Below are 15,404 nucleotides of genomic sequence, written 5' to 3'. Positions count from 1 at the left end.
AATATTTTTAATTCATAATTTGCCAAAAAGTGAGAGCACTAAACTCCAGGACCTGTATTTAAAAAGAAAAAAAAAAAGGAAAATTACTTAAAAGATTACAAACTACAAAAGGTTAAGTACATACTAAAATCCTTGGCTTCCCAACTGATCATTTTACGTAACTCAGAAGGTGGAAAAACTTGGAATCTGGGCCTAAAATAACACTGACTTATTTCCATTCAAATAATACTACAAGGGGGAAAAAATGTGAAATTTGAAAACTTTCCTTTCCAAAGCCAGATTACAAAGCTACAAATGACCTGTTATTGCACATTTAAAGTAAAGTCCTTTTTCTTGTCCCTCAAACAGGATTTCTTAAGCAGTTGGCTCAAAGTCAATCTGAATCCCACGTGGCCTGCCTTATGCCAGGTTCACAAACCATGTTGGTATTATATAAACTTACAGAACTGCATGCTTGGTCACAAAGACAGGCAGACAAGCCAGACTGGCCAGTGCAGAGAAAATACATGATCAACAGCTGAAACAGCCACTCAGTAGTACATACTTAACTAAAGTGAAAGGGGATCATCAGCATGCAAGGTCTGGGTCACTCTTGCATAAAGCTGCATGCCTGTGACAATTCCTGCACACATAGCTGTGCACCTGGACCCTGTAAGCCTGGGCTGCCAACACTAATACTCGCTGTCCAAAGAAGCTGAAAATGACAGCTTCCTCCATTCCACTGCCAGCCTCACTGACTTCTGAAGACAGTTTCAGAGCCACATGGCCAATCTCCTGTCCAACATCTGCAGTTGGCTGTTATCCTTGCCTGTGCCCAGAGGCCTCTGCCAACAGTGGTAGTGCAGCTGTGCTCCCTGCCCAGGAGTTGCCAGCTTCTGTCCCTGGCCCCACATTCTCTGTTCCCCCATGAGAAGTTAGACTATAGCAATATAAGGAGCAGCTGCATAGCACAGAACCAAGGTTAGAAGGTTCAGAGCAGATAGATATGTTTTTGTAGCTCTGTGACAGCAACTGAGGACATAGGACATTCTTCTAAGAGCCAATGAGGGAAGGGAGGGAGGTTATACTAAACATATCTGTTATCAAGTTCGTCATGCCCAACTTATCTTCCTAGCTGTCGCATTGATAGCCCCATGTCAAGGAAACAGAACTAAGCTTTTCTTTTATTAAGCAAAGAATCCAGGGTTCTATCATTAGGTGACCTATTTTATAGCTAAGCATTAAAATATGAACGAGACCAATGAGATTTCCTCTCTCTGGAATTCAACTAGAAATATGAAAACAATCTGATCAAGTCTTGATAATTAGCAAAGAAAAATTAGTAGCTTCCACTCTTCAAATCCCTGAAGCCTGTCACTCCCTAACACAACCTCCATGACACCTGGGATTCTATTACAGCTCCTGTTCTTAAGCTTCCTTCATCGCTCACAACCACACCCCTGAGTTGATATAGTACAAGAGAACTTCTGATTCCTGCAGTTCAAGAACTCAACTACAAAGCAAATCATCCAGATCCAGAAATGGTGTGATATCACCCAAGAGGCAGAATCTTATGATTAACCTACAGCTAAAGAGCAGCTCAGACTTATAAACCCAGCTTAACCCATCTCTTTGTAAACATTCTACTTATGTGAGTGTGACAAACAGAATACAAGGACTAAGGAAAAAGACAAGGGCCACTTTGGTTTTTAAAAAGCTGTGAAAACAGCCAGGTACAGTGGCACACACACCTGTACCTGTAATCCCAGTGGCTCAGGAGGCTCAGGCAGAAGGATCACGAGTTCAAAGGCAGCCTCAGCAAAAGCTAGACACTAAGCAACTCTGTCTCTAAATAAAATACAAAATAGGGCTGGGGATGTGGCTCAGTGGTTGAGTGCCCCTGAGTTCAATCTCTGGTATCAAAATAAAATAAAATAAAAAATAAAAAGCTGTGGAAACATACCTGGGGTCATATAGCTTATGTTGCTGATTTTTATATAAAATCTAGACTTGTAAGTAACAGTAGAATTTATCAAATACATGGCTTAAATCTGTCTTCCTTTTTCATTAACAATACACATAAGCAAAAAAATATCACTTCCTTTATTATTTACCAGATAAATAGTATAAACTATTGGTCTGCCAGATTCAAGTCTTTCTAGTAAAAGCTGTTTATACTTATGAAAAGATATTTCCCTTTGAATCTCAGTTTTAAATAAAGATTGGCTAGAATAAGATGATCTTTAAGCCAGGTGCTGTGGCACACATCTACAATTTCAGTGACTCAGGAGGCTGAGGCAGGAGGATTGCAAGTTTGAGGCCAATCTCAACAATTTAGCAAGACCCTGTCTCAAAATTAAAAAAAAAAAAAAAATTAGAAGGACTGGGGATACAGCTTACTGGTAGAGTGACCCTGAGTTCAATCCCCAGCACTGAAGAAAAAAAAAAAAGATGACTTTTAAGGAACTTTTCAATTCTAAAATTTGGTTGGTTTCATGTTCTGAGCAAATAATGAACTCATCATTTGCAAACTACAACTCATTCATTTAGCAAATATCTGAGAGCCACTGGGCCAGGAATGTACTGAACTACATGTTAAAAACACCTTATACTCATAAAACTTACATCTGGTCTAGAAAACAGAAAAATGCATGTAATTTTTCAGGCCATGACAAGTACTTTAAAGAAATATAAGATAAAGGTAAAAACAAAAACAAAATAAAATGAGAGTAAGAGGGAAAAGGGTAGAGGGCTGCTATAAAGAAGTCAGGAAGGACTTTTCTGTTAAGGTGATATTTGTGCAGAGGTCTAAGTGAGGCAATGGAGCACTCTATTCAGAAATCTCGGGGATGAGAGTTTCAGAAGAAGAAGTACTACTACTCTGAGAGACCTTAATTGTTCTATTCAAGGAATATTAAAAAAAATCAGTGTGACCAAAGTAGGTGAAGAGAGAAACTGATAGGCAATGATGCTCAAAAACATCCAAATTTCAATAGGTAAGACCTGAGAAAGAAAGATTTAAATGTTCAGATACAAGATTCATACTAGTGTGGTACCAAGTTTCTGCAGGGATCCCATCATATATCAAACACAGAAGCAAAAAGTTAAGCTTGCAGCTGCAATGTTCCACCTATCTGACTATGAACTAAGCAAAGAAACTTGCTGCAGATATCCAAATTAGCATAAACTTCATAAAGACACTGCTTTGGGAAGCCATGTGGCATCAAATCTGGAGTCATTAAGATTCTCTTATAATTCTAGTTAACTTTGCTTCTAATTTAGCCTAAAAAAATAAACTGCAAGAAAAGTCCATAGACAAGAGTATATATAAACATTATTTCTAATAGCCTAAAGGACCAACAAGCTAATAAATTAGGGTATACCAACAGGTTAGGCAGTCTGTGAAAATTATAGAAACTTGAGGGGAGAGCCAGGTATGGCAGCTCGAGTGTAATCCCAGCAACTTGGGAGGCTGAGACAAGAGGATTGCAAGTTTGAGGCCAACCTCAGCAACTTAGCAAGGCCCTGTCTCAAAATTTAAAAAAATAATAAAATAAAACAAGGGGCTGGGGGTGTCGCTCAGTGGTTAAGATCCCCTTGGGGTTCAATACCTCATACCAAAAAGAAAAAGGGCAGAGGAGAGGAAAAAATGAATACAAAATTGCATCTCTGCTATTACAACCCACCCCACAAAGATGTATGAATAAAGATGGGAAGGAAACAGAAAAATGATGAGGGTTGGTTCTGCTGGGGAGGCAGAACATTGCTTTGTTCTGGTTCTATTACTTCTTTATATTAAAGTCTAGAATTAGGATAAAAATGAATGACTGGGATCAGGTATTTGATAAGAGGACCTTATTGATGTCTAATCCATAATCTTCTCAAAACTCTGCCATATACTCTGGTGCTGACTATTCTTTCTTGAATTTTCTTTCCTTAGTTTACCGTGAACATACTTCCAAGCTTTCATTCACCCACACCTTCACTGCCATATCCTCTTCTTCCTCCTATTTACTAATAAAATTTACTTATTATGTTTTTCATTTACTTATCCCTTTTCTTTATAAAGATAACTCTGGACAAATATGACCTTCAACCCCAGTCTCTGCTCCCAAACACCTAATTCCAACTGCCTATTAGGTATCTCCTCTCAGATCAGATGTGAGGATATATCAAACTTTATATCAAACCATCTCTACATTTCTCTTTTGGCTATCCTATACTCAACAATGTCACAAATCTCCCATTCAGTGGGAGGAATTTAGCAAGAACCTACCATCGAATCTGCCACCATCATGATCTACTCTACCACTAAGAGCCAAAGGTCCCTTCCTCCCCACCATCTAGTAGTATCTTACGGCTAGTATCCCAGGTCTTCATATTCCTTATAACTTCTTGTAAGCTTAATTACAGAAATCTCCTAAGTGGTCTTTCCAACAGACCCAGTCTTAAAAAATAAAACCATACATAAAAACTCAACCTCTTCCTTGCTCAAAAAATAAATGCCTTTAGTGAGACCTCTATTCTATGTGTAATTTCTTATTTACTCTCATAACAAATCCCATGTAGACACCATTACTTTGCCCCCCTTTTTTGAAATGAAAAAATAGAGATTTGGGAAGATTAAGAATTGGCCTAAGGATACAACGGTGGCAAGATATAGAACAGAATTCAGCTCAGGAAGTTTATTCCAGAGTTTGTATGCTTGATCACTGGTTACTCAGATCAAGTCTTAGGCCTGGCAGTCAGATTCCCACATAACCCAAACTTAATTAAAGACTGTCTTGAACATGTCTATCTCTGGGCTATTCTTATTCCTAAATAAGACTAGTACAATGCAATTAAGAACTCTGGGCACTGAGGTCAGCCTGTTTGGGCTCAAATTCTAGTCCTCCCATGACCTTGGACAAACTACCCTCTTTTAATCCTATTTCTACCTTTATAAAATGATAATAATAATAGCACCTACCTTGTGGAATTGGGAAAATTAAATGAGATTAAGCACAGAAAATAGTGACCCACTGCCTGGCCCACTGCAAGCTATCTGTAAACACCAGCCAGCCTAAAAATTATAATTCCACCCCCCTTGCACTTTCTGCCTATTCTTTTCCCACCTACCTTCAAAGATCAAGTTTTACACAGCCCATAGTCAACTGTTTCTTTTCTGAATGCCTAGAATTCCATTTAAAATTTATTTTTGGTCGTGCTGGGGATGGAACCCAGGACTTCAGCACATGTTAAACAAGCACTCTACCACTGAGCAACATCCCCAGCCCTGCCTAGAGTATTTTTTGCTCACTTGTCATTGATTGTAAGGTTGATTTAATAAAAATAACATTATTCAAACTACCATATGCAGGATCTTTTCTGTTTGTTGCTTTGTTTTGTTTTTGGTACTAGGGATTGAACCCAGGAACACTCTACCACCAAGCTACATCCCCAGCTCTTTTTATTTTTTATTTTGAGACAGGGCCTTACGAAGCTGCCCAAGCTGTCCGTGAACTTGTGATCTTCCTATCTTACCCTCCTGAAAAGCTGGAATTACAGGCATGGGCCATTGCACTTAGCTGCCAGAACTGTTTTAAGCACTGAATAGGAATTTATTCATTTTAATCCTCATCACAACCTTATGAAGCAGGTCCTATTATTATCTTTTTTTTTGCAGGAGATGAAACTAAGGCCCAGAAAGGTTGAACAACTTACTTATGGCCATAGAACTACTAAATGGAGGAGCCCAGCAAGTGTGGCTCCAGAATCCATGTTCTTTACCATTATTTAATGTTTCACATTTGTATTTTTAAGATTCCTTTAGGAAACTGTAGCCTTTTCAAATCAAGAATAGTATCTTAGCTGGGTGTGGTGGTACATTCCTGTAATCCCAGCAAATCAGGAGGCTGAGGCAGAAGGGTCACAAGTTGAAGGCCAGCCTTGGCAATTTAGAGAAGCCCTAAGCAACTTAGTAAGGTCCTGTCTCAAAAGTAAAAAATAAAAAAAGCTTGGGGTATAGCTCAATGGTAAAGTGTCCCTGAGTTCAAATCCCAGTTATCCCCCACACACAAAAAAAAGAATAGATTCTTTTAATCAGATTTGTGGCATATGCCTATAATCCCCAGCATATGGAAGCTGAGGTGGGGATTGCCAATTCAAGGTTTAACTTAGAAATTTAGTGAGGCTGTAAGTAACTTAGCAAGATCCTGTCTCAAAAATAAAAAATAAGGGTCAGGTGTGGTGGCACACACCTATAATCCCAGTGTCTTGGAAGGCTGAGGCAGGAGGATCATGAGTTCAAAGTCAATTTCAGCAACTTAGGCCCTAAGCAACTCAGCAAGACACTGTTTCTAAATAAAATATAAAAAGGGCTAGGGATGTGGCTCAGTGGTTAAGTAACCCTGGGTTCAATCCCCAGTACCAAAAAAAATTTAAAACATAAAATAAGAATAAAAGTTAAAAAGGACTGGGGACGTAGCTCAGTGGCAGAACTCCCCTGGGTTCAATCCCCAGTACCAAAAAAAAAAAAAGAGTAGTATCTTCTCTACATTCCTTACAAGACCAAACATAGACTGATGCACAACAAATATTTAACTGATATTCCCAACATTGCATGATCATTTTTACCAGGACCTCTGTTTACACTTATTTTGTTCTCCCACCAGCCCTTTTCAATAACTACCTTCAAACTCTTCATACCGAAGCTACTATAAATATAATGACATCAATGATTATGCTGTAAGAATCAAGTACAGTGTGGGATTTGGTTCATGCCCTAACCTTCAGGAGAACCTCTCCTTCTAGGACTCATAATTTCCACTCTCCTATTCCATAACTACAAGAAGCTATGTGAACATCATCTCAGGAAACTTTTCCTTACTGTTTTGACGATAGTTAGATTTCTTCTCATCATTCAGAACTAAATACAGAAAACATTTTGTTTCAATTTTACAACTAGTTCTTTAAAAGTATTTTAAACTGATATTTCTATTTGACTTGACTCTATTTTCTTTACTCCTAAAATAAATGCCACATGAATACCTTCATATTTACTCTCTGGCAGACTAGATCAATTTAGGGGAAACTCCAACAAATAAATCTTACCTCTTCAAGGCCCTCCTTTTGTATCATGTTCTCCTACCTCACAACATTCCACCCACACTTCTCTAAGGCCTTTTTCAGACTCAGTCTTTCCCATATAATAGTTTCTGCTGGGAATGTGTTTCCCTGTACTTTATAACTAACCCCTCAATTTCAGGTCCGCTTAAATGCCATTTTCTTGAGAAGCTACTCTCCATATTCCCAATCTACATGGTATCCCCTCTCTTTTGACTCCTTACTGTGCTTTTTATTTTCCCTTTAAGGAACTTGCCACAGCCTGAAATCATGTTCATTTTTGTGACTATTTCATTAACTGCTTATCTCCACCAGGAATATAAATTTGTAAGGTCTGGGACCACATCATAAAGACAAACATGCTGACTTCTACACTTTCCATCTTCTCAGTGGTGCTCTGGGGAGGTACCAAGCATTTGCCTGTTATCTACAGGCAAACTGAATTCAGAGGGCTCTGCGTATCCTCAAATACCTCTGCCCACTGTGCTGCATGGAGCACCAGTCTGTTCCATGTCCTACTCTGTTAGCTCAACAACATTTAAGGGAAGAGTTGATGCAACTGACCCCTGTTTTGCCACATGGATTTTAACCATCTCATAATCCACTGAAAAATGGTCATGGTATTGCAAACCCTACTTCAAACTGATATAAGTAAACCTGCGGGATGAATGTATGTTCTTGTCTTTTTCATTAGACATATGCTTTCTGAGAAAAAGCCCAAAGGGGTCAATAGTGGATGGCTCATGTTTTCTTCTCTACTTACACATACACCTAAAACACACAACCAAACTGTACTTTATGGCCAACCTAGGTCTTTGTAACCTAAAGAAAAATACAATGAGCAAGAGGAGGCATCAGTAGGAAGGCACTTAACAGTTTAAAGTGAACAACTTACATGTTCACAACATTATAAACCATGGGAAAGAACTGCCAAAGTTACTTCAGTCTAGGAATAATACCAAATATCTTTAGGTTCTCCCCAAATAGGTCAACTTTCAGACATTAGCTGAGAGTAAAACACAATAGGAGCCAATAGTCTAGTAATTAATTCTCTTCCCTGACCTCAATCACCAGAAAGGCAATCTGGTCTTAGAGGATCAGGAAATTATATTCTCTTCTTGGTCTGGCTTTCAACTGTCCATCTCAGCACAATCTCAGCTATAAAATGAGCACACCAGCACTAAAGTACTATAGTTCTATACTATTATACCATGATACAGGAGTGGTATCAAAAACTATGGAGATTGTGGGCTTGGATATAGCTCAGTTGGTAGAGTGCTTGCCTTGCATGCACAAGGCCCTGGGTTCAATCCCCAGAACCACAAAAAAAAAAAAAAAAAAAAAAAACTATGGAAGTTGTAGAGCTGCTAAACTCTGTATCACTCAGAACAACTCTAACATTCTCTTTTCAATGTTCTATGACAAATTTAAGTAAGATGTTGTGAATTTGACATATAAACAGAGAAGGTAGGTAAGAATGGTGATCCAGAAGCCATTAGATATAAGGTATGAGTGAGAGAGGCAAACATATTTAGTTTGGAAAAGAGTATCTGATCGTCTTTTAAATACCCAGAGACAAATGTCACAATGATGACTTGGTCTGTTCCTCTTCATAAAACTGCACCAACCGATGGGTAAAGATTGCAGGCAAGCATGTGACACAATAGATGAAAAACATTTAATTAGGTCTACAGATGTATTGACTTCCTCTGAAATAAATTGCCTCCTTTGTCATTGAATGTCTCAGAAGCTAACTTAGCAATTTCATGGGCCATTTTAGAGAGGGAATCAACAAACTTTTTTCTGTAAGGAGATCTAAGGACCATGTGTAATCCTTTAAAGAATGTAAAAACCAAGTGGGGTACAGTGACACAAGGCTTATAATACTACCAACTGGGGAGGCTCAAATGTGTGATCTGTTGCCTTTCTTCAGTTAAACTCTAATTTGAGTTTGAGGCCAGCCTGGGATATATAGTGAGACTCCGTCTCAAATCAAAATAAAAAGGTCTAGGGATGTGGCTTAGTTCATAATGCCCTAGGTTCAATCCCTAATATTACCAAATAAATGAATGAATGAATGAATTAATTAATTAATCCTTAGTTCACAGGCCATACAAAACAGGTAGTTATTTATCCTTGTTCTAGAGGAAGCTGTCTAAAAGAAATATGAATCACATATGTAATTTTAAATTTTCCAGAATATATACTTAGAGATAAAAAGAAATGGGCAAAGCTAATTTTAATGTTTTAATCTAATATATCAAAAATTATGTTAACACATAAACAAAATTAGTAATGAGATCTTTTACATTTTAAAAAACAAAATGTTTGAAGTCTGTTGTGTATATATATGTATTTTTAAATATTTATTTTTTAGTTATAGGTGGACACAACGTCTTTATTTTATTTTTATGTAGTGCTGAGGATTCAGCCCAGTGCTTCACGATGCTAGGCGAACACTCTACCTCTGAGCCACAAACCCAGCCCTACATTGTACATTTTATGACTTATACCATATCTCAATTCAAACAGGCACATTTCAAGTGCTCATTAGCTATGTGCGGCTATTACATTGGATCAAGCTGTTCCAAAGAAACTTGGGTTTACCATTAGGACACAAAACAGATTATCTTCATTTTTTATTTTTATTTTTTTTGTGGGATTGGGGATCTACTCCAGGACCTCACACATGTTAGGCAAGCTGTCTATCATAAGCTACATTCCCAGCCCTTTTATTTTTCACTTTATTTGAAACCGAGTATCACTAAGTAGCCCAGGCTCAAATGTGTAATCTGTTGCCTTTATTCAGTTAAGCTCTAATTTGATTCCTATACAAGGTATAGGAAGGATAGTATTTTGATGCCACCTTCTTGTGGTGAGTAATGTTATATGATAATACAAACAAAAAGCCACATTTTAGAAATGAAAGGTATCACTCAAACAGATCTACAGAACACCACCCAGAAGAAAACTTTCTCTTTAACTCCAAATACTCTTCTTTATAAATGTAAGAGCATGCTCAGAGTGACTATCACCAAAAAAGTTCCCTAATTTCTACAGAAATTATAAACCATGAACAGACAAAGCAATGTATTTTCATCCCTCATCAATTATCAAAAGAGCCTACCCCAAACAAGGGAAGAAAGATCATGTGAAGAATCTTTTGCTAGTTCATCTTCCACCCATAGAACAGGCTAAGTCACTTAAGATAGAGACATGAATAAAGATAATTTCATTCAACGCCATTCTTCAGCTACTAGGTTTTCAAGTTTGGAGTTTATAAGATTTATAAAACCATAGGACTGTGAGACAAAAAAATTTGATCTTAACAATCTTTTCCTCTACCATTGCTGATATTACTCAAAATCTTAAATCTTTACTATCAAAATAATGAAAAGTTAGCAGAAAGCTCATTCACAACAGATTCACAGAATCTCACTTTCAATAAAATAGGGCCATGAAACAATCAGTGTACTCCTGGGGGAAGAGTTTTCAAGTGGGAGACACAAAAAGATAATCAATGTAATGTTTTCCTAATTAGGAAAAAAAAAAAGGCTATTTCAAGAGTTAAAAGGCTGCCTTACCCTAAACTATCAGACTCCCTCTGTAAGAGGTTGACAGTGGGGACATTTAAGTGCATTACCTTTAGGAGGAAAATATGACTTGCTTTCTGCTTTGTGAGGCCAGTCTACCACGAGAGGTCCAAACCTGCGAAAACTGGCAGTGATCTCATCTACAAAATAAAGAAGGAATGTTAGCAAAAGAGAAAGAAAAAAAAAAAAAAAAGAATTACAATCAGAGTAGCCCAAAACACGTCTTTTTATTAAAAAAAAAAAAGTTTTGAGAGTTACTTTCTAAAGCATTTTTAAAGAAGTCAAACCTACTAAGTGAAATACCACTGCTTGAGTAAATATTTGGTTATTCACTTTTTACCATGTAAAGTGTGTTTCTAACCATAATTCACTACCTTCTACTGCCAATAAATTTGATATAAAGAACTCAAAAGGAAAAAATCCAGTATTAGCTAAGGTAACTCCTCTGTCAAGTAAAAAGAAGAATCTAAAAATAGGAATGTTTTTTGTTTTTAGAAAAAAGGCAAAGGTACAGAAAATATTTAATATATACTTTCATTTGTATGGATTCTCTAGTATTATATTAGAAATAAATATGAATCTTTTGATGAAGATCGGGGCAATAAGTAGGTAACTATTTGGTAATAAGAAAATGTTAAAAGCCATTTAACATTTCTTTTTTTTCTCTAATACCTGCATACTATATATTTTATTTTATTTTTTAAAAAATTTTTAATTGATTTTTAAAAATAAATGACAGCAGAATGAATTGCATTTGTTTTTACACATATAGAGCACAATTTTTTACATCTCTGGTTGTTTATAAAGTATGTTCAAGCTCAAGTTTATCTTCTTCTTCTGATATTTGACTCAGAGCAGAAGGTTGTAACCTGGTTCCTCCTAAGGTTTAGGTTGCCAATTTCTTAGTCATGATAAAAATTTATCTTAAAGGAAATATAATTGACAGACGCTATTAACACAGATGTGAAAACATTTTGGAGGAAAATGAGTCTCTAGATCTGTACAACTTTAATGCAGTAAGTCTAAAATAAAACTATTTTTAGAGATTTTTCTCTAATTATGAAAAAAAGGAAATCATGATAAATTACAGAAGAATCATAGCTAGAATAATGCTTGCAAAACAAATCTGTTGTAATAACTCTTTTATAACAGAGCTGAAGCCTATTAGAACTAGAGTTGTTTTTCTCCTTTAAGTTAGCTATGTCATAATTTCATTTCATTTGTACATTTAACAAACATTTATTTACAACATATTATGTGATAAAATAAATATTTTCACTGGTTTAGGCATAAATGAAAAATTATTTTTCTTTTGAGCTGGTAGTATCTCAAAACTATTATTAAGAAAAATGCTAATCTGTCTTCACTCTTATAAAAGGTAAAGGGAAACATGCTTTTCATATATATATATATATATATATATATACATACATACATATATATATATGATGGTATGATGGACATGAACAAAAGCTCCTTACTCAGACTTATTTTAAGTTTTAACCACACCCTTTTAACTACACCTACATAATCCTGGACAAATTATTTCTCTTGGATTCTCAGTTTTCTCATCTATAAAATGGACATAAGATATATTTACTTATGAAATACTCAGCACAATGATGGACTTAAAGTAGGACTGTCATAAGTACTGATTCTCATTATTATTTTAATATATAGCCCAAATTATTAAGTAGGAAGTGGAAGCTGTTGGGGGATGGCTGCATTGCCACATATGAACAACAGACCCTGAAGTATGTAATCTATTACTTCCTCATTTATCAAACATTCTCACCTCCAACACATTTAAGATACAAATGACCAAAAACTGACCTGAAGAAAAGAGTCAGGGTCAGATGACATAACTCAGCCTTTATAAAGTCTGTATACAACGTACCTTCATCAATATCAGGGGGAAGGCCTCCAACAAACACCTTTCTGGAGTAGCGTTCCACTCGTTCCCCATTTTGACATCGAGTAGGAGAACTTAAGCCAGATGACAAGGCCTGATCACCATGGCTGTCATCCAAAAAGGCGTCTTCAAAGGGAAAGAGAGAAGATCGACCTGAAATCAATGTAGGAGTTTCTATAATTAGAATGATTTTCTACACAATGCTTTCTTACATTGCTTTATTAGAAGCCCAAAGTGCAAGTGTGTCCTGAGCTGTTTGCTTTTGCAATAGAATATACAACTGAAGAGTACCCATGTAGAAAAGTTTAAATCATTATTTTTGTGTAAGGATATAAAGCATGGAGAATACTAGATTGATACTAAGGAAGAAGCATCAAAATTGCAGCTGTTTTCCTTGCTAAAAAATCATTACACTTTACTCCTATGGTCACCATCACAGCTGCTAAGAATATATTTGGCAGTTATTTTTCTTTTATGCAGTTACTTGTTAAAATAAAAAGAAAATATAATATTTGTTCACAGATTTTTATCTATTTTTGGTAGTGACCTCAGAGGTTATAAAGAGTGGCCTTGATAGCTAAGGGAATATTAAACTGATGATGGAGGCTAATAACTTCTCATCTAATAGCAGAACTAAAGATCAAGGTTTCCCTGTCATCCCAAGCTATTTCAATTTGAAAACAAACTTGTGCAATAATATAGGGCAAAGCAATTAAATGAACACATATAAATTAAGATGTGGGAATAAAGATATAAATATGGTAAGGATATCTTAACCCTATTAATCTAAGCTGTATTTTATATCACTCAAAATAAATAGACTACAGAATTATTTTCACTATTAACTCCATAGTCAAGTAAATTTTGTAGAGCCAAGGCATCTACCCACTCCATGTGACTATAAGGAATATATCAGAAGTTAGGTTCTGTTAATAAGTATAACATAATAATGCCACTTGGCATTACAAAATAAAATCTAAGTTTAAAAACAAATACATTTCCTGTTTGAATCTGTCAGTTCCTGGTGAAACTTTTCATTAGGTTCAAATGGAATGAACTATCTTGAGAACTCTAACCTTTGAAAAAAAGAAAAGAAAAATGTCCTTCTAAAATAAATTCATATTTTTCAAAAAACAAGAAAAAAAAATATCTTCCACATTTAGTCTATCCTGTCTATATCTCCCTGAAACCTAAGTTTTGTACCACAACAGACAACTCGCTATGAAACAGAATATTAACAACCTGAGAAAAATACTAAACATTTCTTTTACAAAAAAAAAAAAAGTTGCTAATATAACTGTGTTTACTTTATGAACAACCCAAGTGGTGCAAGAAAAGCACTGTTTTCATATTATGAGTTAATAAATAAAAGGGCCAAATGTGGGGGTACCTATAGAATTTTTTGTTCAGCTCTTCCCAGTTTAGCTACAAAGAGACAGACTTACTATCAAATTCATGTCCAGGTCAGCATTTCCTACAGAATGTTTGTATTCCCACCTTTTACTCTCCACACTAGTGACATGAGATGATCATAAGACTAAACTGGGTCAGGAGGAGATACTAAATAATTTAGGAAAATACTGCATACTTTATTCCCTTCCCAGAGTTTCCAACTCACATTAGAAAATAAAAGGCTTTGAACAGTTCTGCAGTAAAGAAACATTAAGCTTCTCCAGCATTACACGGATTTAAGATAAAGGAAGTCCATAAATACAAAACTCAATGGAAAACACTTGAGGAAATATTGATCAATGTTCCAAGAGCCCCAAACGAGATACTTCCCTGCCAAAGGAGTAACAGTCTGCTGAGGGAAATAGTCAAGTACAGAATAATTATAAAATAGAGAGAAATATGAAAGAGAGGTCACGTAATACTAGAGCACAATTTACTGCTCTCCTGAAGATGAGGGGGGAAGACCAGCAGAGTGATTTCACAGGAGGGCAATTCTGAGCAGAATCTTATGGGGGTAGGAAATTCTGAGGTAAAGAAAAATAATCCATAGAGAAAGGACCTTTAAAAGAGGTCTCAATCTTTCCCTCCAAACTTACTCCTCTTGAGCATTCCCTAAAACTTCAATAAAACTATTACCCAAACCTGACTCAAAAGAGAAGTCTAGGAATCATTCTTGACACACCTCTCCCTCTCTCTCCCCCACCTTCTGGCCCCTCTCATATTCCAAATGTTAAAAATGTCAAACCCATTTTTCAATAAAGCTCCAAAAGAAATCTTCCTTTAGGCCCTTTCCATCCCCAGTACTAATGGCAGATCAACATCATTGCTGTCCTGGACTCCCAGTCTAAGGTGCATACACACACAGCCTTGTCACTCCATTAATTTCTCCATTGTACCCCACAATGTTTTCTCCACAAAACAGCCAAAGTCACCATTTTCAAACATTAATCGGATCATGTAATTACACTCCATACTCACATCTTCAAAAGCTGTCAAATGACTCCTCACTGCTTTTTGGATAAAGGACAAAAACTTCACCGTGAAGGGCAAGGTCTCTGCTTACCTCTTTTGCACCACAGTTGATGTCTCTCCCTCTCGCTCACTAGCCTCCAGTCACACAAACCTCCTTTGTATTTCCTGACTGTTCTTCCTTACCACAGGTGCTAAGGACAAGGTGTTCTCTCTAGCCTCTAAACAAAACCTCCTTTCTCAAATACCCAGCTTCCTAGTTAATTCCCACTAATTCTTCAGGTCTCCGCTGAAAAGTCAGTTTCTCAGGTGGAACTTTTCAGAGTCTTTAGATTAGATTAGATACTGTCTTGTATCCCTGCGTAGCATCTATAATACGGCTTCCTAATACTTCC

General features: G+C 36.4%; 1 protein-coding gene across 6 annotated transcripts in view; it reads right to left on the bottom strand.

The window, feature by feature from the left end:
- Cpeb3 (cytoplasmic polyadenylation element binding protein 3) overlaps positions 1–15,404 on the bottom strand; it is a 188,287-nt gene that overhangs the window by 57,713 nt on the left and 115,170 nt on the right. For all 6 annotated transcript variants that reach the window (XM_071611094.1, XM_071611093.1, XM_071611090.1 and 3 more), the window contains exons 5-6: positions 12,574–12,741; positions 10,727–10,816 (exon numbers count right to left, since the gene is read on the bottom strand). In XM_071611094.1, the coding sequence (XP_071467195.1) occupies positions 10,727–10,816; positions 12,574–12,741 (258 nt within the window). The remainder of the gene's footprint in view (positions 1–10,726; positions 10,817–12,573; positions 12,742–15,404) is intronic.

This window comes from Marmota flaviventris, chromosome 4 (assembly GCF_047511675.1).
Source record: "Marmota flaviventris isolate mMarFla1 chromosome 4, mMarFla1.hap1, whole genome shotgun sequence".
Taxonomy (NCBI): domain Eukaryota; kingdom Metazoa; phylum Chordata; class Mammalia; order Rodentia; family Sciuridae; genus Marmota; species Marmota flaviventris.
This window is presented reverse-complemented; position numbering and strand designations above follow the sequence as displayed.